The 21631-nt window shown below is 42.7% G+C and overlaps 1 protein-coding gene across 2 annotated transcripts; it reads right to left on the bottom strand.

Annotated features, from left to right (window-relative positions):
* Positions 1-331: 331 nt before the first annotated feature.
* Positions 332-20908, bottom strand: LOC141133011 (WW domain-binding protein 1-like). Of its 2 annotated transcripts, none has more exons than XM_073622068.1 (4): positions 20767-20908; positions 17281-17383; positions 4264-4425; positions 332-1423 (listed from the first exon to the last, which is right to left on the bottom strand). In XM_073622068.1, exons 1-4 carry the CDS (start codon positions 20803-20805, stop codon positions 1065-1067), a joined length of 663 nt encoding a protein of 220 aa, XP_073478169.1. In that variant the 5' UTR covers positions 20806-20908; the 3' UTR covers positions 332-1064. The 2 variants fall into 2 exon arrangements, with proteins under 2 accessions (XP_073478169.1, XP_073478170.1); XM_073622069.1 differs by having other exon boundaries at positions 20785-20830.
* Between the last annotated feature and the right edge of the window lie 723 nt (positions 20909-21631).

Raw genomic sequence — 21631 nt, 5'->3', positions numbered from 1 at the left:
AAACACATAGTGCGGCTCGGGATTGAGCCTGCACGAGTGCTCTCATAGCAAGCAGCTCACTATGAGGGTAGTCGGCAGGAGGGAGGAGCCATGAGCATGGGCAGGGGACCCCAGAAGAGGACGGTCCAAGCTGCTCTTTGCAATACCATTTCAGTGACCAGTAGCATCCTGTTCAATCAAATTTCCAGTACCACCAAGCCATTTTCCAATATTTAACCAAATGCCTTAGCAACATAAAATGCATTGAAATCAACCCATGTACAGCCTATATAGGTGTGCTGTTTAACAATGCCAAATTGGTAGCAATTACTTGTAAATGACCATGAGTCCATTGTTAAACTGAGACAGTTTATTTATCAGTATTCCCTTCTGATAAGCAGATAAAGAACCATTTGTTGAGACCATGCCATGGTGATTACAATATTATACAGCATTCTGATGTCAGTAACAAAATGTGTCTAATTCTATACAAAGAACAATTATAATAACAAGGAAAACACAAGTGGATTCTCCACTTGAACCCAATGACAAATTTACAAAAACAAAGTGCAAAAGCTCTGTAAGAAGATGCCATCAGTGCAAGGATAGTGCCAGGAAATAGAGGGTTGTCAGGGTTGGCGAGGCCGCTGCTCCCCCTGGTGTAACAGCCCTTGTAAATAAATGTCCATGGGATAGAGCCCCTTATGGTCATGTATTGCCCATTAATAAAAAGCTGTACTAATGGAAATACGGAGACTGCCAACGATGACCTCCTGAAAGTGCTAGCTGCCTGGCTCTCTCTGGTTGTAATACTTTAAGACACTGGCCATGGGCATGTATGTCGATTAAAAGTCAGAGGAAAGGCATAACTCTAATCTCCATATTGATTAAAAGTCATTGATTTAGAAAGTAATGCAACCACTGGATCAGCAAGGCAGCCATAGACCAAGTATTTTCAGAAGGGGTCAGCAATGTCAGTTTTCAAACTTCCTCACTACAGATTTTCATTTAAGCCAATGAATTCTCTGAAAAAGGGTTTAGTTATTCCCCTGTCTGTGTATCTCCCCTGTTTCGATGCGGCTGTATCAACCGCTACATAGATCAGTCTCGTCTTCTCTCCCACTCAAGCATATGATCTTTTCATCACAAAGAACGATTCCTGAATCCCCTGTGATGTGGCGTCTCCTCTCCAAGGCACTGGCACTCTCTTGCTCCATACAGTCATGTCGATACACAAGATGATCTGTCGCAGATACCTCCTCTGGTGATGCTGCTTCTTGCTGAGATAGCGTTAGATCTAAACTTACAAAACTAGCTGCAGGAAAAGGGTGTCTCTCTCCACCTGCGACAGTCTCCTCCAAAATTTCAGAATAGGGTGGTGGAGGCGTGGGTGGGTCCTGGGTCACTTCTTCATATGTAGGCAGTTTGCAGGTTGGCCAGACCTCTGTAGAAAAAGTCAGACATGGAAAAATGCCACCACAACATTACAGCAAAAATGTAAGCTTATCCTTTTATACTGATTGTATATTATTATAGAGGGCATGTAATTTTTGTATGGTGCCATCATACAAAGTCAGCGTTAATAACACGACTATGTAACAGATACATAGGAAAATTAGGATTTTGGGTTTGGACTGCCACCACCCCATGAATGGATACTGGCCAAAAAAGGCATAACCCCTCCCAGCTCAGCTAAGGCCCCATACACACTATTAGATTTTCTTCAGATTTACCAAACTCATGTAGTACAAGGGCCTGCCTGATTGCATACAAATTTAAACTTTTAAGGTTTGACCTCATATTATATGGTTTTGGTAATATTCGTGCAAGGGCTAGCGCTGGTGCGATTGACAACGTCAGATTCTGCTGATTCCTGTAGTTGTTTCTGCCACCTGTGAGCGACTAGCTCCGGCCACCGAATTCTGTACACTTCAATGACATTTCAGCAGTGGCCGCAATTATCTATGGCTGTCTCCAGCTCTTCTGTACAGGCACTGTACAAATCATCGCTGGGAAGAGTGAAAGGAAGAAGCAGCACAAGGAGCCAATCAGTTCATGTGCTGACAAGAAGCATGTTCAAAGGAGGAGAGAGAGAAGAGTGACAAACAAATGAGCTTATCACTACAATGCTTATCCTTTCACTTTCCTATCACAAGGTGGGGGCAGGTCCAGGACAACCTGGGCTCAGAGGAAGTGAATTAAAGGATGTTAGACATCAGGAAACGTGAGGAAGGTGCAGCGTTTAGAACAGTGGAGTTCGTGTGCAAGCCTGTACTGAAATCAACAGGACAGGTGTGCTCTGGCTCTGGTGTCCTCTGACCATCAAACACAGGTGCTACTTGAACGAAAAAGTGGAGCCGGCAACTCCATGCAAATTTCTTTATTTGTACATGACAGTGAGTATAAAACAAGGGCTTAAGCGTTTTGGCAAAAAGCCTTGATCACAGCACATAATAAAAATGAAAGCTAACGAGTTCAGCTGCACTAAACATCAATTATATCATTAAAAATCAGTGACAGGTGATACACCTGTCATTGATTTTTTTTTATGATATAATTGATGTATTCAATAATGCAGAGGTGGAGCTTGTGTATTATACCGTATTTACTTTGTCTCATTTTATTATGTGCCGTGATCAAGGCTTTCTGCCGAAACGCGTAAGCTCCTATTTTATACTCACTGTCGTGTACAAATAAAGTAATTTGCATGGACTTAAGAGTTGCCGGCTCTACGTTTTAGTTCAAGTAGCACCAATGTTGGACATCAGACTGAGGACATCTAATGTTAGGGGAAAAAAAAAAAAAAAAGTACTGTGAAAGAAATCTTTGGACCAAAGGTGAATATTGCAGCAAAGGTGGTTTTTATTTTATCTTTTAATGGGCTACTCCTTTTTTTATTTTGTGATTTCTGGCTGGAGTTATGCAAGTTTCAGGCAGTTTTGAAACCTTTAGGCCCCTTTCACACTTATACGACTTGTCCCATGATTTTGTACTGCAAAATCGTATGACAAGTCATTCTCCATGATTTTCAATGACTACCATTCATATTGGCACAACTTTAAGTCGTGCCGACTTCAAAGTAGTCCCTGCACTACTTTGGTTCAACTTCCATGCGAGTTGTACTCCATAGACCTCAATGTTAAACCCTCAAGTAGCATGCAAATCGTACCTGAATAATATAGACACGATTTCAGTACGACTTTGTAAGCACAAGCTGTAAGCACAAGCCGTAAGCACAAGCCGTAAGCACAAGCCTCACACCATGTATGTTTTCATTTGTTAATGCCAAAGTTGTACAAAGTAGTACTGCTCCCAAATCGCGGCAAAATAGCGGCCGTAAAATCGCGCGACTTTGAAGTCGTGTAAGTGTGAAAGGGGCCTTAAGATAAAATAGGTGTTTAGTGATACTTTTTATCTCTAAACAATAAACAGTATTGCACCAGGATGCACTCTGTCTTTCTATTTTATCTTTGCAGTTGTCAGTTCCCGCTGGTTGGGCTCACTACATACCACACTAAGTTAACCCCTTTCTTGGTGAACACTTCAGTTCCTTAAAAACATTTTTTATTGCACAGGACTAATCCTTTTTCTGTGGATTTTTTCATTGTGTTCTTATTTTTGCTCTTTTTAAGACTCATTGGACTTTAGCGCTATGTTGGTATTTTTTATTTAATCTTTTTTTTAAACTTTTAAAGCAGCCAGGAAAAAACACAAACCACAGTCAAGCAAGGTAATATGGTATGCAGATTGCAGTACATTTCAGATCGCTGTATTCAGACTGGAAAACATTATTTATGGGTTACTCCACTTTGCACACCAATTCTGTTCCTTGCATGGCCTTTCCAAATAAGCCTAGGAAAGAGGTTTCTTTCTTTTTTTCTTTAAATAGCCTGTGAAGTGAATGGCATGCAGTCCAGCTCTCTGGAATCTATATTCTGATTTCAGACTGATGCAGAGAACAGGACTCCTCACACCAAATATTTAGAATTCAGTCAGTGCCATTTAGGACATGAAATGGCTTGCTATAACCTAAAAATTTAGCTATCAACTGCAAGAGTTTAGGTGCACTGGCTCCCTGGACCTAGTATTTGTGTAGGTTTGGCTAATTAAATGACTGAGCTGAGGCACTTCTGTTAGTTTTTGCAATCCTCTCCTAGACTCAGAGCTTCCACTGTTCAGGGTTAACCAGAAGTCATTTATAGGACCCAAGGGTTCACTAGACATTCCTGTAACAATCCTCAGAGGTTCATTATAAAAACACACTTAATGGAGGCTAGAAATTACCTAAGGCAGTTGAAGCAGAAGCAGATGGAGCGACTCCCTGGTAGGCCATAAGGCTGATCTCCCGCTGTCTCAGCTCCTGCTGATGTCTTATTTTTACTCTGCGGTGCCGATATGCACAGCAGCAGCCTGCCAGAATGATAAGCGTCCAGGCCAGCCAAAACCCTGGAAAGTAAACATGCCATACTGGAATTAAAACTGAAAAAGGTGTAAAAAGAAGCACTAAACAATTCTTTTTTTTAATTCACTTACAATGTGCATCTGAACCTGCATGTGACTACTCCAGGAGAGTAAATTTCCCTCACCTCTCTGTAAATTTTTATATAGCTGCTGGGGGAGGGGGTAAGGGGATTATTACAAAGTGTCACTTGAGTGACAGCTCTGAGTCTGCTGATATTACAACCAAGATGGTAGCACAGCAGTCTCAAGGATTTTGGATGTCTACACAAATAAGTCCACTAATTTTACCCTTACTGAGCAGCATGTGCTCAATTTCCTTTCACTCCCTGGTGCTCCATTCAGTTGTTGGGAGAGTGAAAAAAAATGTCTTCCCACCCCAATATGACCTGCCATAATTTTTGACCAGTTCCCAACCATCTGTGCTTTGATGCGGGAGGCAGGGAAGGGAGTTGGCTGCTCCACCATACCCAGTTATACCAAGAATAGAACAGTAGGGGAGAGAGGAGAGGGTGAGCATGTGATGCCAGAGAAGGGAGACGTTGGGTGAACCTGTTACTTTGCCCTGCAACCTGAACTACTTCTAACCCTCAAATGTATTCCTTTAAACCTTTAACCTAAAACACCAAACATAATCTAAGCACTACTCTCAACCCTTAAAGTGATCTCCAGGTTTACTGTCTCTTTAAGGCTAGGTTCACTCTGATGCGGTGCAATTTGAATGAGTTTTGTAGCGCGACTTGAAGAATCACAGCCAGTGCAAATTCATCCGCATTCATCTGAAATTCCAATGCAATTTGGATGCAGCTGTGATTTACATTTATGCCATGGTGTCTGTCATTCTTGATCTCTTGAGAAACACAGCACAGAGCCTGAGAAAATGCACTGGAATCACAATATATTGTAACACCTATGCATTTTCCATACACATACACCCCAGTACCTGTGGTGAAGTCCGTAGTAACCTATAGACAGAAATTCCAAATATTTAGTCTGTCATAGTAGCGGTTAAGTCTCTGGTTTACACGACTTTGCTGCTCTCTTAAGCAATGGGACACTGGGGGCTGTAAAAACACAAAGGGAAAAAGAGTGCATGGGCTCTGGTACAAAACCTTTTATTAAAATTAAATAAAATTAGTTAAAATCAAAACACTCACAGACATGAGCAGAATAGATACAGGCATTGTAATCCCTTGGCATATCTCCCTCAGCAGCAAGTGTTCTAAGCCAGGCTGTCAGCATTCACATTAGGGAGCTGGGTGCTCAGATCAGCGTGCAGCCGCCGACAAGCTACACGCCAACCACTCTCTCTGCCTGGAGACTTCCCGGCCGTACGATTGCTGGTGCCGCCCTCACTACCACGTGACTCGGAGGGCTGGCAGCTGATGGGCAATACACAAAGAGGTTGCCAGGACAATGTGCTTCAGAGGGTGTGGCCTCCTTTAGGTCACATTAAATTTTCATAAAAGGTTTTGCACCAGAGCCTGTGCGCTCTTTTTTTCCTTTATGCGTTTTCTATGCAGTTTTTTTCAACTATATATTGCTCAGACTCCCACCAAACACGCACAGGACCCTTATTAGAAGAATCGCATTCACACTACAAGACCCCCATAGAGACATGGTATTTCACTTGACATGCAAATCAGTGTGTTCTGGAACGCATCCGAAATCGCATCAGTGTGAACCAGGGCAAACTAGCTTGTTTGGGCTAAGCTGGTCAGAATAAACAATTTTCTACACTAACAGGTGCATCCGCTGGGCGCACTATATAAACAGTACGTAGCCCTAGCTACATACAGTATACAGCACTGTGTTCCGGCAGCGTTATGGAAACTTCCCCTTCCAGAATCCGGAACAAAATAGAGTTGGACTGAGCACTGCTCAGCCATTCATAGGCAGCTTTGTACGCTGAATGAATATAAAGCTTCCTCTAATTAACTGAAGCAGGGTGGTCAGCAGATGATGTCACAATCTCCGACTCGGCCAATCAGAGGAAGCTTTGTATTCAGAGAATAGTAGTGCTCAGCCTAACTCAATTTTGTTTCGGATGGCTACACACAGTTTACACAGCCCACCCAGTGGGCTGAGTAGAAGCTAGGTGCAAACAACTAGTTAGAGGGACAGTAAACATGGAGATCAGATTTAACACATACATTAAATAATCAAGAGCAAAACTACTGGTAATAAAAGCCCCACATTCTGTGCTGCAATATGACAGCAAAGAGATCTCGGCACCAAACACTGTTTTGAATAGCAGTTAGTAGTGCATTACTGTCTGTGAACGATTGAACAACATCTTCCAGGCATTCATATTGAAAATTAAAACAAAAACTGTTCTGAAATATCAATTACATGTATATGTTAGCTTGAATTTGAAGCCAAGGCTAAATACTGCATCAGGTATAAGAAAGTAAGTATAACCAGACAGGTTTTGGTGAGGTGAGCCTAAATAAACCAATAACGTCCTCCATAAGACTCGGTTCACAGCTATGCAGCCTGCTATAATCAGTTTCTGCAGTGCTTTTTGCTGTGCGTTTTGTGCTTTTGCACACGCAATTTTACAGTGATCTGCATTTTTTATGTTTTTTTTTTTTCTCCTTTTTTGGCCAATTTGTGTTGAACACATTAAAAAACGCAAAGCGTCTATTGAACAAAAAAAAAGCATTTTTGCATTTAAAAAAGTCCCTGACCCTTTCCAAAAAAAGCAGCGGCTGGAAAAAAGCATAGATGTGAATGTGTCCCATAGGAAACCATGTTAAATGGACTGTAGTGCGTTTCTGCTTAAAGCAATAAAAAAGCATAGGCGTGAACCGAGCCCAAAAGAAGATACAGCTTCCTTGAAATGCAAAGAATTTACATGCCATCCCAAATCAAAAAATAAGGAAGGTATTTTCTCATTTTAGTACAGTGTGCAGGTCTATGTACATCTTTTAAATCCTGGCTCTGCCCAATGTCCTAAAATAAGAAATAACCCTCCTTGTTTAGGGAAAGTAATAAAAGTAATGCTGTGTTATTGCATAAAGTACATATAAAAAGGTCTCTCAACACTTTATATTTGGAAATCATCTGCAATACAACTTATCAGGGCCAATTCACACCTATCCACTGTGTTAAATCTAAACTACATCTTTTGATACACTTTACACAGTTTGCTTGGGCCAAGCTGGCCCAAACAAACTATTTCCCTAACTAACATGTAAGGCCACTGAATATGCGGTATAAATTGTATGTAGCTGAGGGACTGGGTTTGAGCCAAGACTTCCTGTCTTATACCCAGAACACAGTAGAGTCGGTGCTCAGCCATTCAGAGAAAGCAATGTATACAAGGCTTCCTCTGATTGGCTGAGCGAGAGGTTGCGACATCAGCCTGCCTCTCTGGCTCAGCCAATCAGAGGAAGCTTTGTATTCATTGCTAGAATACATCGCTTTCTCTGAATGGCTGAGCGTCGGCTCTACTATGTTGCGGGTATGAGACATGAAGTCACGGCTCAAACCCAGGACACAGTGCGGTATGCTGTATGTGGCTTCAGCTACATACAGTTTATACCGCATATCCAGCGGCCTCACATGTTAGTGAGGGACATCGTTTGTGTGGGCCCAGATGGCCCAAACGAACTCTGTAAAGTATGTCAAAAGCTAGCATTCAGCTTTAACATGTGTGTGTGTGATGCACCATACACATGTTGGTTCGTTGCGATACCATTCATCTCAATGGCACCCCAACACACGAACGCACATGTGTTGTAGCACACCACAATGCACAGTAAGGCCTCATTCATGCTGGCACTGTCAAACCTGTATTTATTTGTATTTAGAGAACATTTCTATGCGCATATCAATGCATGTAATGATTTTTTTAATGGTGCCATTCACATTGAACATTCACCTGTGTTTAGGTGTAGTCAGTTTAGCTGTCTTTAGAAAAGCTAAGTGTCAGCATGAATGAGGTCTTAGATGTGTTTACATGCATTTAGTCTTGTCTAGAGTGTTATCTAGAAAGTAGACACAATTTTAATACTTCCCACATCAATTTTCCCAGCAGTTAGAAGTTCCTGCTTTAACCACTTGAGCCCCAGACCATTATGCTGCCTAAGGACCAGAGGTCTTTTTCCAATTTGGCACTGCGTCGCTTTAACTGCTAATTGCGCGGTCATGCAATGCTGTACCCAAACGAAATTTGCGTCCTTTTCTTCCCACAAATAGAGCTTTCTTTTGATGGTATTTGATCACCTCTGCAGTTTTTATTTTTTGCGCTATAAACGGAAAAAGACCCGAAAATTTTGAAAAAAAATGATATTTTCTACTTTTTGTTATAAAAAAAATCCAATAAACTAAATTTTAGTCATACATTTAGGCCAAAATGTATTCGGCCACATGTCTTTGGTAAAAAAAATGTCAATAAGCATATATTTATTGGTTTGCGCAAAAGTTATAGCATCTACAAACTAGGGTACATTTTCTGTAATTTACACAGCTTTTAGTTTATGACTGCCTATGTCATTTCTTGAGGTGCTAAAATGGCAGGGCAGTACAAAACCCCCCCAAATGACCCCATTTTGGAAAGTAGACACCCCAAGGAAATTGCTGAGAGGCATGTTGAACCCATTGAATATTTATTTTTTTTGTCCCAAGTGATTGAATAATGACAAAAAAAAAAAAAAAAAAAAATATTTACAAAAAGTTGTCACTAAATGATATATTGCTCACACAGGCCATGGGCATATGTGGAATTGCACCCCAAAATACATTTAGCTGCTTCTCCTGAGTATGGGGATACCACATGTGTGGGACTTTTTGGGAGCCTAGCCGCGTACGGGGCCCCGAAAACCAAGCACCGCCTTCAGGATTTCTAAGGGTGAAAATTTTTGATTTCACTCTTCACTGCCTATCACAGTTTCGGAGGCCATGGAATGCCCAGGTGGCACAAAACCCCCCCAAATGACCCCATTTTGGAAAGTAGACACCCCAAGCTATTTGCTGAGAGGCATGGTGAGTATTTTTCAGCTCTCATTTGTTTTTGAAAATGAAGAAAGACAAGAAAAAACTTTTTTTTTTTTCTTTTTTCAATTTTCAAAACTTTGTGACAAAAAGTGAGGTCTGCAAAATACTCACTATACCTCTCAGCAAATAGCTTGGGGTGTCTACTTTCCAAAATGGGGTCATTTGGGGGGGTTTTGTGCCACCTGGGCTTTCCATGGCCTCCGAAACTGTGATAGGCAGTGAAGAGTGAAATCAAAAATTCACGCCCTTAGAAAGCCTGAAGGCGGTGCTTGGTTTTCGGGGTCCCGTACGCGGCTAGGCTCCCAAAAAGTCTCACACATGTGGTATCCCCGTACTCAGAAGCAGCAGAATGTATTTTGGGGTGTAATTTCACATATTCCCATGGCATGTTTGAGCAATATATCATTTAGTGACAACTTTGTGCAAAAAAAAAAAAAAAAAAAAAATTTGTCTCTTTCCCGCAACTTGTGTCGCAATATAAAATATTCCATGGACTCGACATGCCTCTCAGCAAATAGCTTGGGGTGTCTACTTTCCAAAATGGGGTCATTGTTTTCATGAAAAAGTTATTTTTTTTTGCAAAAAAATTACTTTGAACCCCCAAACATTATATATTTTTTTAAAGCAAATGCCCTACAGATTAAAATGGTGGGTGTTTCATTTTTTTTTTTCACACAGTATTTGCGCAGCGATTTTTCAAACGCATTTTTTGGGGAAAAAACACACTTTTTTAAATTTTAATGCACTAAAACACACTATATTGCCCAAATGTTTGATGAAATAAAAAAGATGATCTTAGGCCGAGTACATGGATACCAAACATGACATGCTTTAAAATTGCGCACAAACGTGCAGTGGCAACAAAATAAATACATTTTTAAAAGCCTTTAAAAGCCTTTACAGGTTACCACTTTAGATTTACAGAGGAGGTCTACTGCAAAAATTACTGCCCTCGATCTGACCTTCGCGGCGATACCTCACATGCATGGTGCAATTGCTGTTTACGTTTGACGACAGACCGCCGCTTGCGTTCGCCTTAGCGCGAGAGCAGGGGGCGACAGGGGTGCTTTTTTTTTTTTTTGTTTTTTCTTTATTATTTTTTTGCTTTTTTATCTTATTTTTAAACTGTTCCTTTCATTTTTTTTTTTTTTTTTAATCATTTTTATTGTTATCTCGGGGAATGTAAATATCCCCTATGATAGCAATAGGTAGTGACAGGTACTCTTTTTTGAAAAAATTGGGGTCTATTAGACCCTAGATCTCTCCTCTGCCCTCAAAGCATCTAATGACACCAAGATCGGTGTGATAAAATGCTTCCCCAATTTCCCAATGGCGCTATTTACATCCGGCGAAATCTAAGTCATAAAATGCTCGTAGCTTCCGGTTTCTTAGGCCATAGAGATGTTTGGAGCCACTCTGGTCTCTGATCAGCTCTATGGTCAGCTGGCTGAATCACCGGCTGCATTCTCAGGTTCCCTGTTGAGACAGGAGAGCCAGAGAAAAACACGGAAGACGGTGGGGGGGGGGGGCATTCCCTCCCACGGCTTGTAAAAGCAGTCTAGAGGCTAATTAGCCACTAGGATTGCTTTTACATGAAAGCCGACCGCTGGCTGAAAAGAATGATACCAAGATGATACCTAAACCTGCAGGCATCATTCTGGTATAACCATTCAAAGTCGTGAATGGCGTACCTGAAGACAAAAAAATGGTTAACAATAAAGCACAGTAAACGGTAATGTATAAAAAATTGCATACCTGAAAAGCAAACATGATAAAACATAATAACAATAAAACATTGCAGAATAGAATACAGTAAAAAAGAGCAGAACAATAGAGAGAGAATAGAGAGAGAGAGAACAATAAAGAGAGAGAGAACAATAAAACGACAACTATTTTTTTTTATTTTATATATTTTTTTTTTTACACTTTTTTTGTAACTAACTTTTATAACGGTAACCGGTTCCAGGTTCGGGTCTCTCAAAATGCGATGGCATCTTGGGAGACCCTGTGAAAGTGTGCCTAGTCTGTGCAATGCTGTACCCGACGCTAATACTCAACTAATGAATGGTAGCGTTCAAAACATTCACCAATGCAAAGACCAGGATTGTCAGGACAGGAGGGACAATAATAGCGGGTGTCACGCCTATATCCGCGCTTACTGCAGACACAACATCTTTTTTGGGGGGGTTCGTTGGGTAGGGGTACTCGGGAGGACATAAAGAAAATGCCTCTCATGCAGCTGACTGCATTTGGTTGGGGATGTGAATGGGGGAAGTACGGGCGCTGCAGAAGCGGTGGGTTCCCAATTAGGATTGGCGAATGCAGCAGGAAGGGCACTATGGGCACGACGGGCCTGTGTTTGTCTTTTTGGTAACAGCGGGACACTACTTGTGCTTGCCACCTCACCAGCTTGAACTGCACTTATGGGACTCGCCATGTCACCAAGTGTTACTGCAGTGCTGGTTTGACTACGACCGGGGTGTACTAGGCCGCTGGCGCTTGCCAGTTCAATAAAAAGCTACCAAAAAAACTGTTAGCGATCGCAGGTATCAGGCCTGACTCTGCGAACGCTGCAGTTATGCGTTAAGTGTTTTGTAAGTGACAGTGATCGATCGATACTGCACTTGGGTGGGCTGGGCCGGGCGGAGGGGCAAAATGCAGGTGCTAGCAGGTATCTGGGCTGATCCCGCTAACACTGCGTTTTTGGGAACCCTAAACTGCTGGGGATGCCAGTATAGATTTGATCGGATCAGATATTGATCCGTTCAGATACTATACCACTAAGGGAGGTGTACGGTGCGTGCGTGGGTGTTAGCGGTACTGGCGCTAATCTGACGCTGCTTGGGGCTGGTGCTTGCCAGTTCACCAAAATACTACCAAAAAAACTGTTAGCGATCGCAGGGATCAGGCCTGACTCTGCGAACGCTGCAGTTATGCGTTTAGTGTTTTGTAAGTGACAGTGATCGATCGATACTGCACTTGGGCTGGGCCGGGCGGAGGGGCAAAACGCAGGTGCTAGCAGGTATCTGGGCTGATCCCGCTAACACTGTGTTTTTGGGAACCCTAAACTGCTGGGGACGCTAGTATAGATCTGATCGGATCGGATATTGATCCGATCAGATACTATACCACTAAGGGAGGCGTATGCTGCGTGCGTGGGTGTTAGCGGTACTGGCGCTAATCTGACGCTGCCTGGGGCGACGCATATCACCGCTGGGCGATCAGGGGGCTAAACCTTTATTCGGTAATAAACGGCGGGTGCCCTGACACTATAAAAAATAAACAAACTAACCAGCGTCACCCGTAACAGTTATACGGTGATCAGTGGTGAAAGGGTTAACTAGGGGGCCATCAAGGGGTTAAAACATTTATTCGGTAGTATATGGGGGTCCCTGTCGCTATAAAACGCTGACGGCGAACCTAAATATTTAGGTCCCTAACTAGCGTCACCAGCGACACTAATACAGCGATCAGAAAAATGATCGCTTAGCGACACTGGTGACAGGGGGTGATCAAGGGGTTAAAACTTGGTTAGGGGGGTATCCTAGACCTAAAGGGGGGTAATACTAACTGTCCCAACACTGTAACTGTCACAAACTGACACCAATGCAGTAATCAGAAAAAAAAACAAAAAAAAACTGCTGGTGTCAGTTTGTGACAGGGGGGGGGTGATTGGGGGGGGGGGGAATCGGGGTGTTTTGTGTGCCTGGCATTTTTCTACTGTGTGTGTGTTGTGCACTCACATACCTGTCTTCTCTCCTCGGGCCGGAACGGAAATTACCGAGCCGAGGAGAGATGACATCATTTCCTTTGCTGCTGTTTAGCATACAGCAGCAAAGGAATGATGTGATTGGCCGGCGGCGATCGCGAGGGGGGGGCCACGAACGGATGGCCTCCCCCTCATCTCCGATCGCCGTGGGACAAAAGACGACCGCCTCGGGCACCGGGGAGGGGGTCCGATCGGACCCCCCACCCGCGGAAGGCAAATCACGTATATGTACGTGATTTTGCCTGTCCGTGCCACCTTGCCGACGTAAATCGGCGTGAGGCGGTCGTCAAGTGGTTAAAGCAGGTTTAGCTGCGTATAGGGGTGTTTTGCCACATTAAAACCAGGTACACACAAAAACTGACAGCTCTGATCTGAAGCCGCTGTACTAACCATGCGAGGTTAGTCCAGTGATCTTCCCCACTGAGCTGTTGTGTTCCGACAGGGGGACGGCTCCCCCTGCCAGAACACTCTGATCAGTGCTCTCTGCAATTGGCTGAGAGCACTGATCGGGAGTCGGTTGGCTGCTGGTTTTCCAGCATGCACATCTGACAGAAGCGTTGACACTCTGACAGACCGACATACACATGGGCAGAATGTCAGCCGGTATATTTAGTACCGGCAAATGTCTCCCATCGTTCCACCATGGGGCTTTAGAAAGAGTCTAATCGGATCCTGGACATTCAGACTATTTTCTCTAAACTGACAACACCTAATTGCAGGTAAAGGTACTTCTGCATTTAGCTTTTCTAAATGCAGAGTGCCAGTGTAACTGAAGCCTTAGGTGTTCCTGCTTTAGCCCCATTTAGATGTGTTTACATACGTTTAGGCTCCATGCACACTGAAGCTCATAAATGGACGTTTTTTGGGAGTTTGAGCATTTTCTTTTTAACAGCCCATAAACTCCCCTCTATGTTATCCTATGTGTCCATGCACACATGGACGTTTTTGGACGTTTATCAGCAGTGGAGTTTATGGGCTGTTTTCTGAACGCCATAAAATCACGTTCAGGAGTCGTTTTTCTGACCACAAAAAAAGTCAAACACTGATAAACGTCGATAAACGCTCAAAAACGTGGCTCACCAGTGTTTAACGTTTTTGATCCATGAAAAAAAAAAAGCTAATAAACGATATTGCAAAAACGTTAAAAAATGTTGAAAGACTCACTGCAAAGCTATTGGCGTTTTTATAATGTTATTTTAACGCTCAGTGTGCATGGAGCCTAAGAGTGTCCAATCAGATCCTGGACACAAATAATTAAAGTTCAGACATCATTTTCTTTTAATACAGCTAAACTAACTACACAAAAACACAGGTAAACATTTGCACGGGCATAGCAGCCCATTCATTTGAATAGGATGCTGTACCTACAGGGGAAAAAGTCCCTAGCCCTTTTTTTCAAAATGTAGCTGCACAATGCATTGTGTTGCGGCACAAGACGGTTTGCGTACCGGAAAGCTCCTCACATTTTCAATGTGTGGGGGTTCCATTAAGAATAGGCATCTGTTAAAGAGCAATGTATTTGCCTGCAGGTCAGGGATCATGTGCAATTAGCATGTGTTCCCCGACCTGCATATGTGAGAACCTGGCTTTATGGAGATTTTTGATTACAGGTGGAAATGGAACAGCAAGTGAGGTAAAATCTTCACAACAGGGACATAGCATTAAAGACTCGACAAAGGTTCTAATTCTTATGCACCTTTTCAGAACAAATAAACTACTTGTTTTGACCGAAGTTTTACTGAAAATGTATTCATAGTGATAGGTTTGCACAATAACTGTCAGTGGACATTATGAATTCTCAGCAGACATCCACATACTGACTTGGGGGGAAATGGGTTATTTGCCAGGTTATGTTTTTCCAGCTAGAGTCTGCTGTTCTGTACTAATGCTGATGGCTAGGCATTTCTGCTTTGTGCATACAGTATACAGTGCATCCAGAAACTAATCAGACCCTCCTCACCTTTTTTCAATTTTGTTATGTTGCAGCCTGATACTACAGTTGTTTAAATTCTTTTATTTTTTCTCATTAATCTATATTCAGTATCCCATAATGATGATGTGAAAACAGAATTTTAGAAACGTCTGGGAATTTATTAAATATAAAAAAACTGAAATATTACATTGAACAAAGTATTCAGACCCTTTGCAACAGCACTTGAAATTTTAGCTCAGTGCCAAACACATGAAAACCCGCTTGGAGTTTGCAAGAAAGCTTTTGCAAACTCCAAGAGGGCTTTCACGTGTTTGGCACTAAGAAAAGGCTTCCATCTAGTCACTCTGCCATAAAAGACCAGATCGGTGGCGGGCTGCAGTGATGGTTGTTCTTTGTTCTATCTCCATACAGGCTCTCTGAAGCTCAGTCAGAGTGACCATCGATTCTTGGTCACCTCTCTTACTAAGGCCCTTCTCCCCCGGATGCTCAGTTTGGCTGGGCGCCCAGCTTTGGAAGAGTTTTGGTTGTGCCAAACTTTTTCCATTTGAGAAATATGGAGGCCACTCTGGTCTTGGGAGCCTTCAGTGCAGCATAATTTTTTTTATAGCCTTCCCCAGGTCTGTGCCTTGTAATAATCATATCTCTGAGCTCTGCAGGCAGTTCCTTTGGCCTCATGGCTTTTGCTCAGATACTGTATGCATTGTCAGCTATGAGGCCTTTTACAGAGAGGTGTGTGCCTTTCCAAATAATGTCTATTGAGTTTATTTTACCACAGGTGGACTCCAAAAAAGGTGCAGAAACATCTCAGCAACGATCACGAGAACTGGGAGGCATCATCTAAGCTAAAATTTCAAGTGTTGTTGCAAAGGGTTTGAAAACTCTGTCCAAAGAAATTTCATTTATTTTTCATAAATTCACAGACATTTCTAAAACTCAGTTTTCACATTGTCATTACAGGGTATCAAGTGTAGATTAATGAGAAAAAAAAATTATTTAAGCAACTGTAGTATCAGGCTGCAACATAACAAAATTGAAAAAAAGTGAAGGGGTTCTGAATACTTTCTGAATGCACTGTATGTGTCTGAGAACGTGATGTACTGACATAAACCATTACAGATGCTACATTTCCTACATTACATAAAGAAATGTAGCCAAACCTCTAGGACACATATATATATATGGCTTTGGCTAAAAGGAGACCGTTTATCTCAGCCAGTAATGTTCAATAATGTAGACTTTTTACTGCAGTGAAGAAAAAAAAAAACACTTAACTGTTACCAGGGAAACTACAACAGTTCAAAAAAGGCAATTTAAGACCCCTTTCACACCAAGGCGCTTCAAAAATGCCCTAAAACGCCTTAGCGTTATTACCGCGTTTTTACATTGTTTTAGGGGCGTTAGCGGTAAAATTAACGCAACGCTGCAGGCGTTTTAACAGCGTTTTTCAAGCGTTATTGAAGCTATCTTTCTGCTTGCATGTTTATCCTTTGTGATATCATGTAAAACAAGCAGTGTCTTGTAAAGTAACAAGCAGTGTCTTGTTTTACTTCAAATCTTCATTTTTCTGGCACTTTAATTTTGTTTTTTTGGCACTTTGATGGTCTGTTTAATCATTCTGACCTTCCCACAATTTCAGTCCTGTTGTTGTAGATGCTCTCTTTTCTGCTTGCATGTTTACCTTTTTGTGAGATCATGTGAATTTTCTACAGCTCAGGGTGGATTATAGGTGCTATTCAGGCGTTTTTACAGTGTTTTCAATTCATTTCAATGGAGAGGGGCGTTTTTGAAGCGCTTTTTTCAACGCCCAAAAGCTGCTCCAAAGATGCTGCTTGCAGGACTTTTCTTAACGCCCTGCCAGCGCAACGCCTCAGTGTGAAAGGGTCCATTGAGATGCATGGGGAGCGTTTTATGAGCATTTTAATAGTGTTATTTTTAGCGCTAAAACACTGAAAAAACGCCTTAGTGTGAAAGGGGTCTAACTGTTGTAGTTTCCCTGGTACCAGTAAAGTCCGCAGTTTTTCTTTTTTCTTTCCTTTTCTGTATGAATATATTTTCAGAATGTGGTACTATATTAGCAGGCTCTCTTTAGCATAGACTTTCTACTGTCATGGTATCTGAGTGGAGTCCACTACAGACTTACACCACAGTTCATAGTAGTAAGTGCAGCACTCTGTATCACCACAGCAGTATCCTATCTCACATCTGTAAGGCTTCCGATCTTCACCAAAGCAGAACTCTCGGCCCTGCAACAAAATTGTCCTTAGATTAGAGGCAGTGACTCAACCAAAAACATAGCTCATAAATCAGAAAAAAAAAAAAGCAGACAACCTCTAGATGTGGGGAAAAGTTCTTTGAGTGGTTTAAGTACATATCAAGTAGAAAAATTCAAAGGCACCAAGGTGAGTAGGGGGTATGTAGGGGAAAAAACTGGTGGTTTCAGAAGATCATAGCACCTTGTTTTAGACCCCTTTGTTTTTCAAAATAGAGGACTCAGGATTTACTGACAACCACTAGCCAGCTTGCACTATTTTTAGGGTGGCTCCTTTCCCTTGTATGCACGTTCTTACCCAGGACTAGAGCTAAATGTCTCTAAGCTGTGTGCATCAACACAAACACACAGCTCGAAAACCTTGGATGGCAGGCCAAACCCCGTCTCCACCCTCCTACAAGCTAATAGATTGAAAGCTGCAGGCGACTGTGCTATCCCTTGCTAATAGTTTCTTGTAAAGTAGTCAGGAGTACATACCAGAAGTTCAGAGAGATTGCAAGGAGAGGGCTGGGGAGCAAGGGTTTTCAAAGGTAAAAATTGTAACTGCTTAGGCAGAAATACTAAAGAGGAATTTCATCCCCCATAAGCAGGCCATAGATAATATGAGTTTTGTTCCTGCAACCACGGGTTACAGGAAAGAAAATCACTTGATTCCCCCATCAACACAGTCAAGCTATAGTTGCTGGCAATAATCGCATCCTAAAAATCCGACAATGATCCCCAAGTTGATCGATGGACAGATTGACTTGGGTACAATCAGCCTGAACATACAAGATTTGAATCTCAGCCAGTCCCTGCTGAACCAGCCGAGATTCGAACGGTCTATGGCCGGCTTTACCTGTTGTGCAGGGATTCTTTAGCAACCTTCTCAGTGAATTCAGAGTTATCCTGTTACAATCTGCTGCCACAAGCCAGGTTCCTCATTGCTATATTCCCTTCCTACATTATCGGGAGCCAGCTGTCTATTCCAGATTCCTGCAGTTGGCCCCCCAATAACAAGCCACAAAGTCTGCCCTCCAGCACTGTGTAGCCCTGCTCTTGCAGGCTCCTGGGATATGTATTGAGAATGTCCCAGGAGGCTGCAGGAGCAGGACAGGTCATTGTTTTTTAGGCTAGAATGGAAAGGGGGAATGTGGACAAAAAAAAAAGCATAAACTGAAAAAAAATTAAAAATGGCTTTTTAAATAATGTGGGAAAGAGATTTAGGTCTTGCAGGGAGGAAAAGTAAATTTTGGGAGTGAATGTCTGCTTTGAGAAAAACATTATTTGGAATGGTTTATGTGCATAATCTGAATGTGCGAATGTCCCCTAGCCCCTTTAAGTGCAGCGGTAGCGGCCAGAGGTGTACATCATGGCTGTGATGATTTGCAGCAGGAACTATACCCCTGGTGCTTTCAGCAGCCACTACGTGAACTATTGAAGTGAATAGGGTCACTCTGCAAGCACACCACAGCGATCAATGGGTTATCTTTATTTTAGCCATGAGACTGTAATTTTCGATTCCCAATAAACTAGACTGAAAAAAAAAAACTATCACTTTTATTCCACATTATTATACTACAGTATTCTTATTCTGGTGCCATAGCTTTGCAAACTGAGCATTAAAGGGGAACTAAAGAAAAAAAAAATACTTACCTCTGTTCTGCAACCCAGTGTACATTCTCCAGGAGAATAAGAATAGGAAAATAGGTGCATTGCACTGATGAGAAGACACTGCAATACACCTCTGCAATAAAGAGCCTGCCTGTTTGCAATTTTTTCTTTTTCTATTTTAGTTCTGCTTTATAATTCTATGGTTTTTCTTTCTTCCTCAGAGTGCCAATGCATCCCAAAGTCTCTGGACAACCACCCTACTCTTATTCCCCAAGGTACACCTCAGATGCATTAGGACACATGTACACTGGATGTTTAGCCCCTGTGCATCCAATCCTGCAGTTTGAGCGCCCTGCTACCTGCAGCCTGTCAAAGTCTATGACAGGATGTAATACTCTGTGCCTGGATGCTGCACCATTTAGGGCTCTTTACATTCAGGGACGTTTGCTCTGAATGCAGAATACCTGTATTCTGGGCATAGGTCTTTGATTGTGTACAGCCCTAAACGCATGTACCACTCGGTACAGCATAGGCGTATTTTAGCCTCTCTTTGACAGGCTGCAGGCAGAGGGGGCTGGAAGCTGCACCTGTGCCTCCCAGGCACATAAAAAAAAACATTGAAATTGGATGCACAGAGGCTAAACCCCTGTGGGGGGGGGGGGGGTTGGAATTTGCGCCTCTGTGTAGGTAAGCTTGTGTGGGCACAACAGCCCTTTCATTTGAATGGGCTGCTGTACCTGCGTGAAACGCAGGGAAAAGTCCCGGACCCTTTTCCTAAAACGCTCTCACAGGGCAGCAACATGCAACTACGTGGTGCTGCAACATCATGCCTTTTTGTGCATTTTCAGATGCATGAATTAATGTCACCTCCATGCATCTGCTAAAGAGCAGTGCGTCTTGAATGCGGAGCGCATATGATATACACAACTTCCCAGACCCACATATGTCTGAATTCCTCCCACTGCGCTATTGTGTTATGGCGGCAGGGAGCCAGGAGAATACAATGATCACTCCTGGTGGCTAGTCACCGGCAATAATTGGGCGGAAAAAAACAAACAGGTTGGTTGTACTGGAATCGACTTCAGTACAACCAACCTGCCCTTAGATGGAACGAAATTCGGCTGGCTCCTGCTGAACTAACCAAATTTCGATCTGTCTATGGCTAGGTTCATGCTTGTGTGGGTTAAAAAAAAAAAAAAAGCGTAAAAAGTGCGTGCGTTCCTGACCCACATGCTGCTCTTTAGATGATGCATGGGGGCGCCTGTATTTCTTTACGGCACCTTTAAGCATCAGAAAACGTGATGCGTTTTTGCACGCTACAAATCGCATGGTGCTGCGGCACTAGGTGACTTGCTGCTGTGCCATTTGGGAAGAAAAAAAACTGTGGTACTTTTTCCCCCACGTTTCTGCAGGTGGGGCAGTCCATAGAAATGAATGAGTGTCTACCTGCAGGATACAAACCCAGCATTTGGCTGCAGGTTCATAGTATCATAATGGAGGTAAACAAAGCCTGGTGGGTCAGACAGCCATCCTTCTGGTACACTGAATGCTATGAGCAGCACTCCTGCCTCCAGCTTTATATCATATGATATAGTGACCTAGATGTATACTGATAAGCACACGTTAGCAACTACACAATCCTTCTGTACTGATGAGAACAAAGTCTGGCTGCATGACAAAGAAACAATGACATCCACACAGACACAGCTCCACCACTTCCACACACACACACACAATGATAGAAGGCAGGAACACACTACACACATAAGCTGATCCCCTCACTGCCAACTCCTCTCTTCTCATCTTTCTCCAGCTGCTGCCACTTCCTGTTCCTTGTCACCGCTTCTCATGATTGGCCTGCCCAACAACTTCCTGCTCGCTAATTGGCCAGACTGTCTTTTTTGTTTTGTCTGTATAGTGTGTGTTTGGAAAGAGGACACTAGAGGGCGCTCCTGGGAGCGGAAGGAGCTGTGTAGAAGCGTGTGCTGACCAGCAGAGTGAGGTGCTGTAATGTAGATGGAGGGTACAGGAGGATATCATGGAGGTGAAGCTTTATAATCATACTGACGTGCCTAGCTACTAAATGAGCACACATCAATCTAAAGTGGTAATAAACTCCACTGCAAAATAAAAAAAGAATTGTTACGGCCCACACAGTTTTTACAAAACAGATCCCCTGGCAGACTTAAAGCAGACCTTCAGTCATTTTTATCTTCCCATCTTGTAAATCTTCTGCCCTTGTTGTTTTAACTTTGGATAGTAACATTTTTTTCTGCCAGTAAATACCTTATACAGCCCAATTCCTGTGTCTTGTCTGGTAAAAATCCTAGGATTATGACACCATGGACATCTCGAGAGAGAGAGAGTTTGCCAGAAAGAGAGAGGGGGTGAGTCATAAGAGGGCCAATGAGAGCTGCAGGTGTGCCTTTGTGTCTGTGTAAATCCAGGTAGTGAACAGGCAGCAGCTTCCGCTGCCCACAGTTAAAATGGTTGCAACCAGACTCAGTGGAGGGAGATTTCTGCAGCATATTTGGCAAGTACAGAATCACAGTATATATAAAAAATGCAAAGTGGTTGGAGGGAAGCTTCAGAATGGCAAAGATGTCTTTATTACAAATTTTGTGGGCAG

This window comes from Aquarana catesbeiana, linkage group LG03, assembly GCF_042186555.1.
Source record: "Aquarana catesbeiana isolate 2022-GZ linkage group LG03, ASM4218655v1, whole genome shotgun sequence".
In the NCBI taxonomy this organism is placed as follows: domain Eukaryota; kingdom Metazoa; phylum Chordata; class Amphibia; order Anura; family Ranidae; genus Aquarana; species Aquarana catesbeiana.
The sequence above is the reverse complement of the archived record's forward strand: the minus strand, read 5'-3'. Positions and strand labels throughout refer to the sequence as shown.

Excerpts from the sequence above, each read along its gene's own strand:
- LOC141133011 (XM_073622068.1), bottom strand. The coding sequence starts at position 20,805 with ATGAGAAGAGAGGAGTTGGCAGTGAGGGGATCAGCTTAT. Across the intron at positions 4,426-17,280 it reads TTACTACTATGAACTGTGGT|GGTTTTGGCTGGCCTGGACG; the intron begins GTAAGTCTGTAG and ends TTTACTTTCCAG. Across the intron at positions 1,424-4,263 it reads TTCTGCTTCAACTGCCTTAG|AGGTCTGGCCAACCTGCAAA; the intron begins GTAATTTCTAGC and ends CTTTTTCTACAG.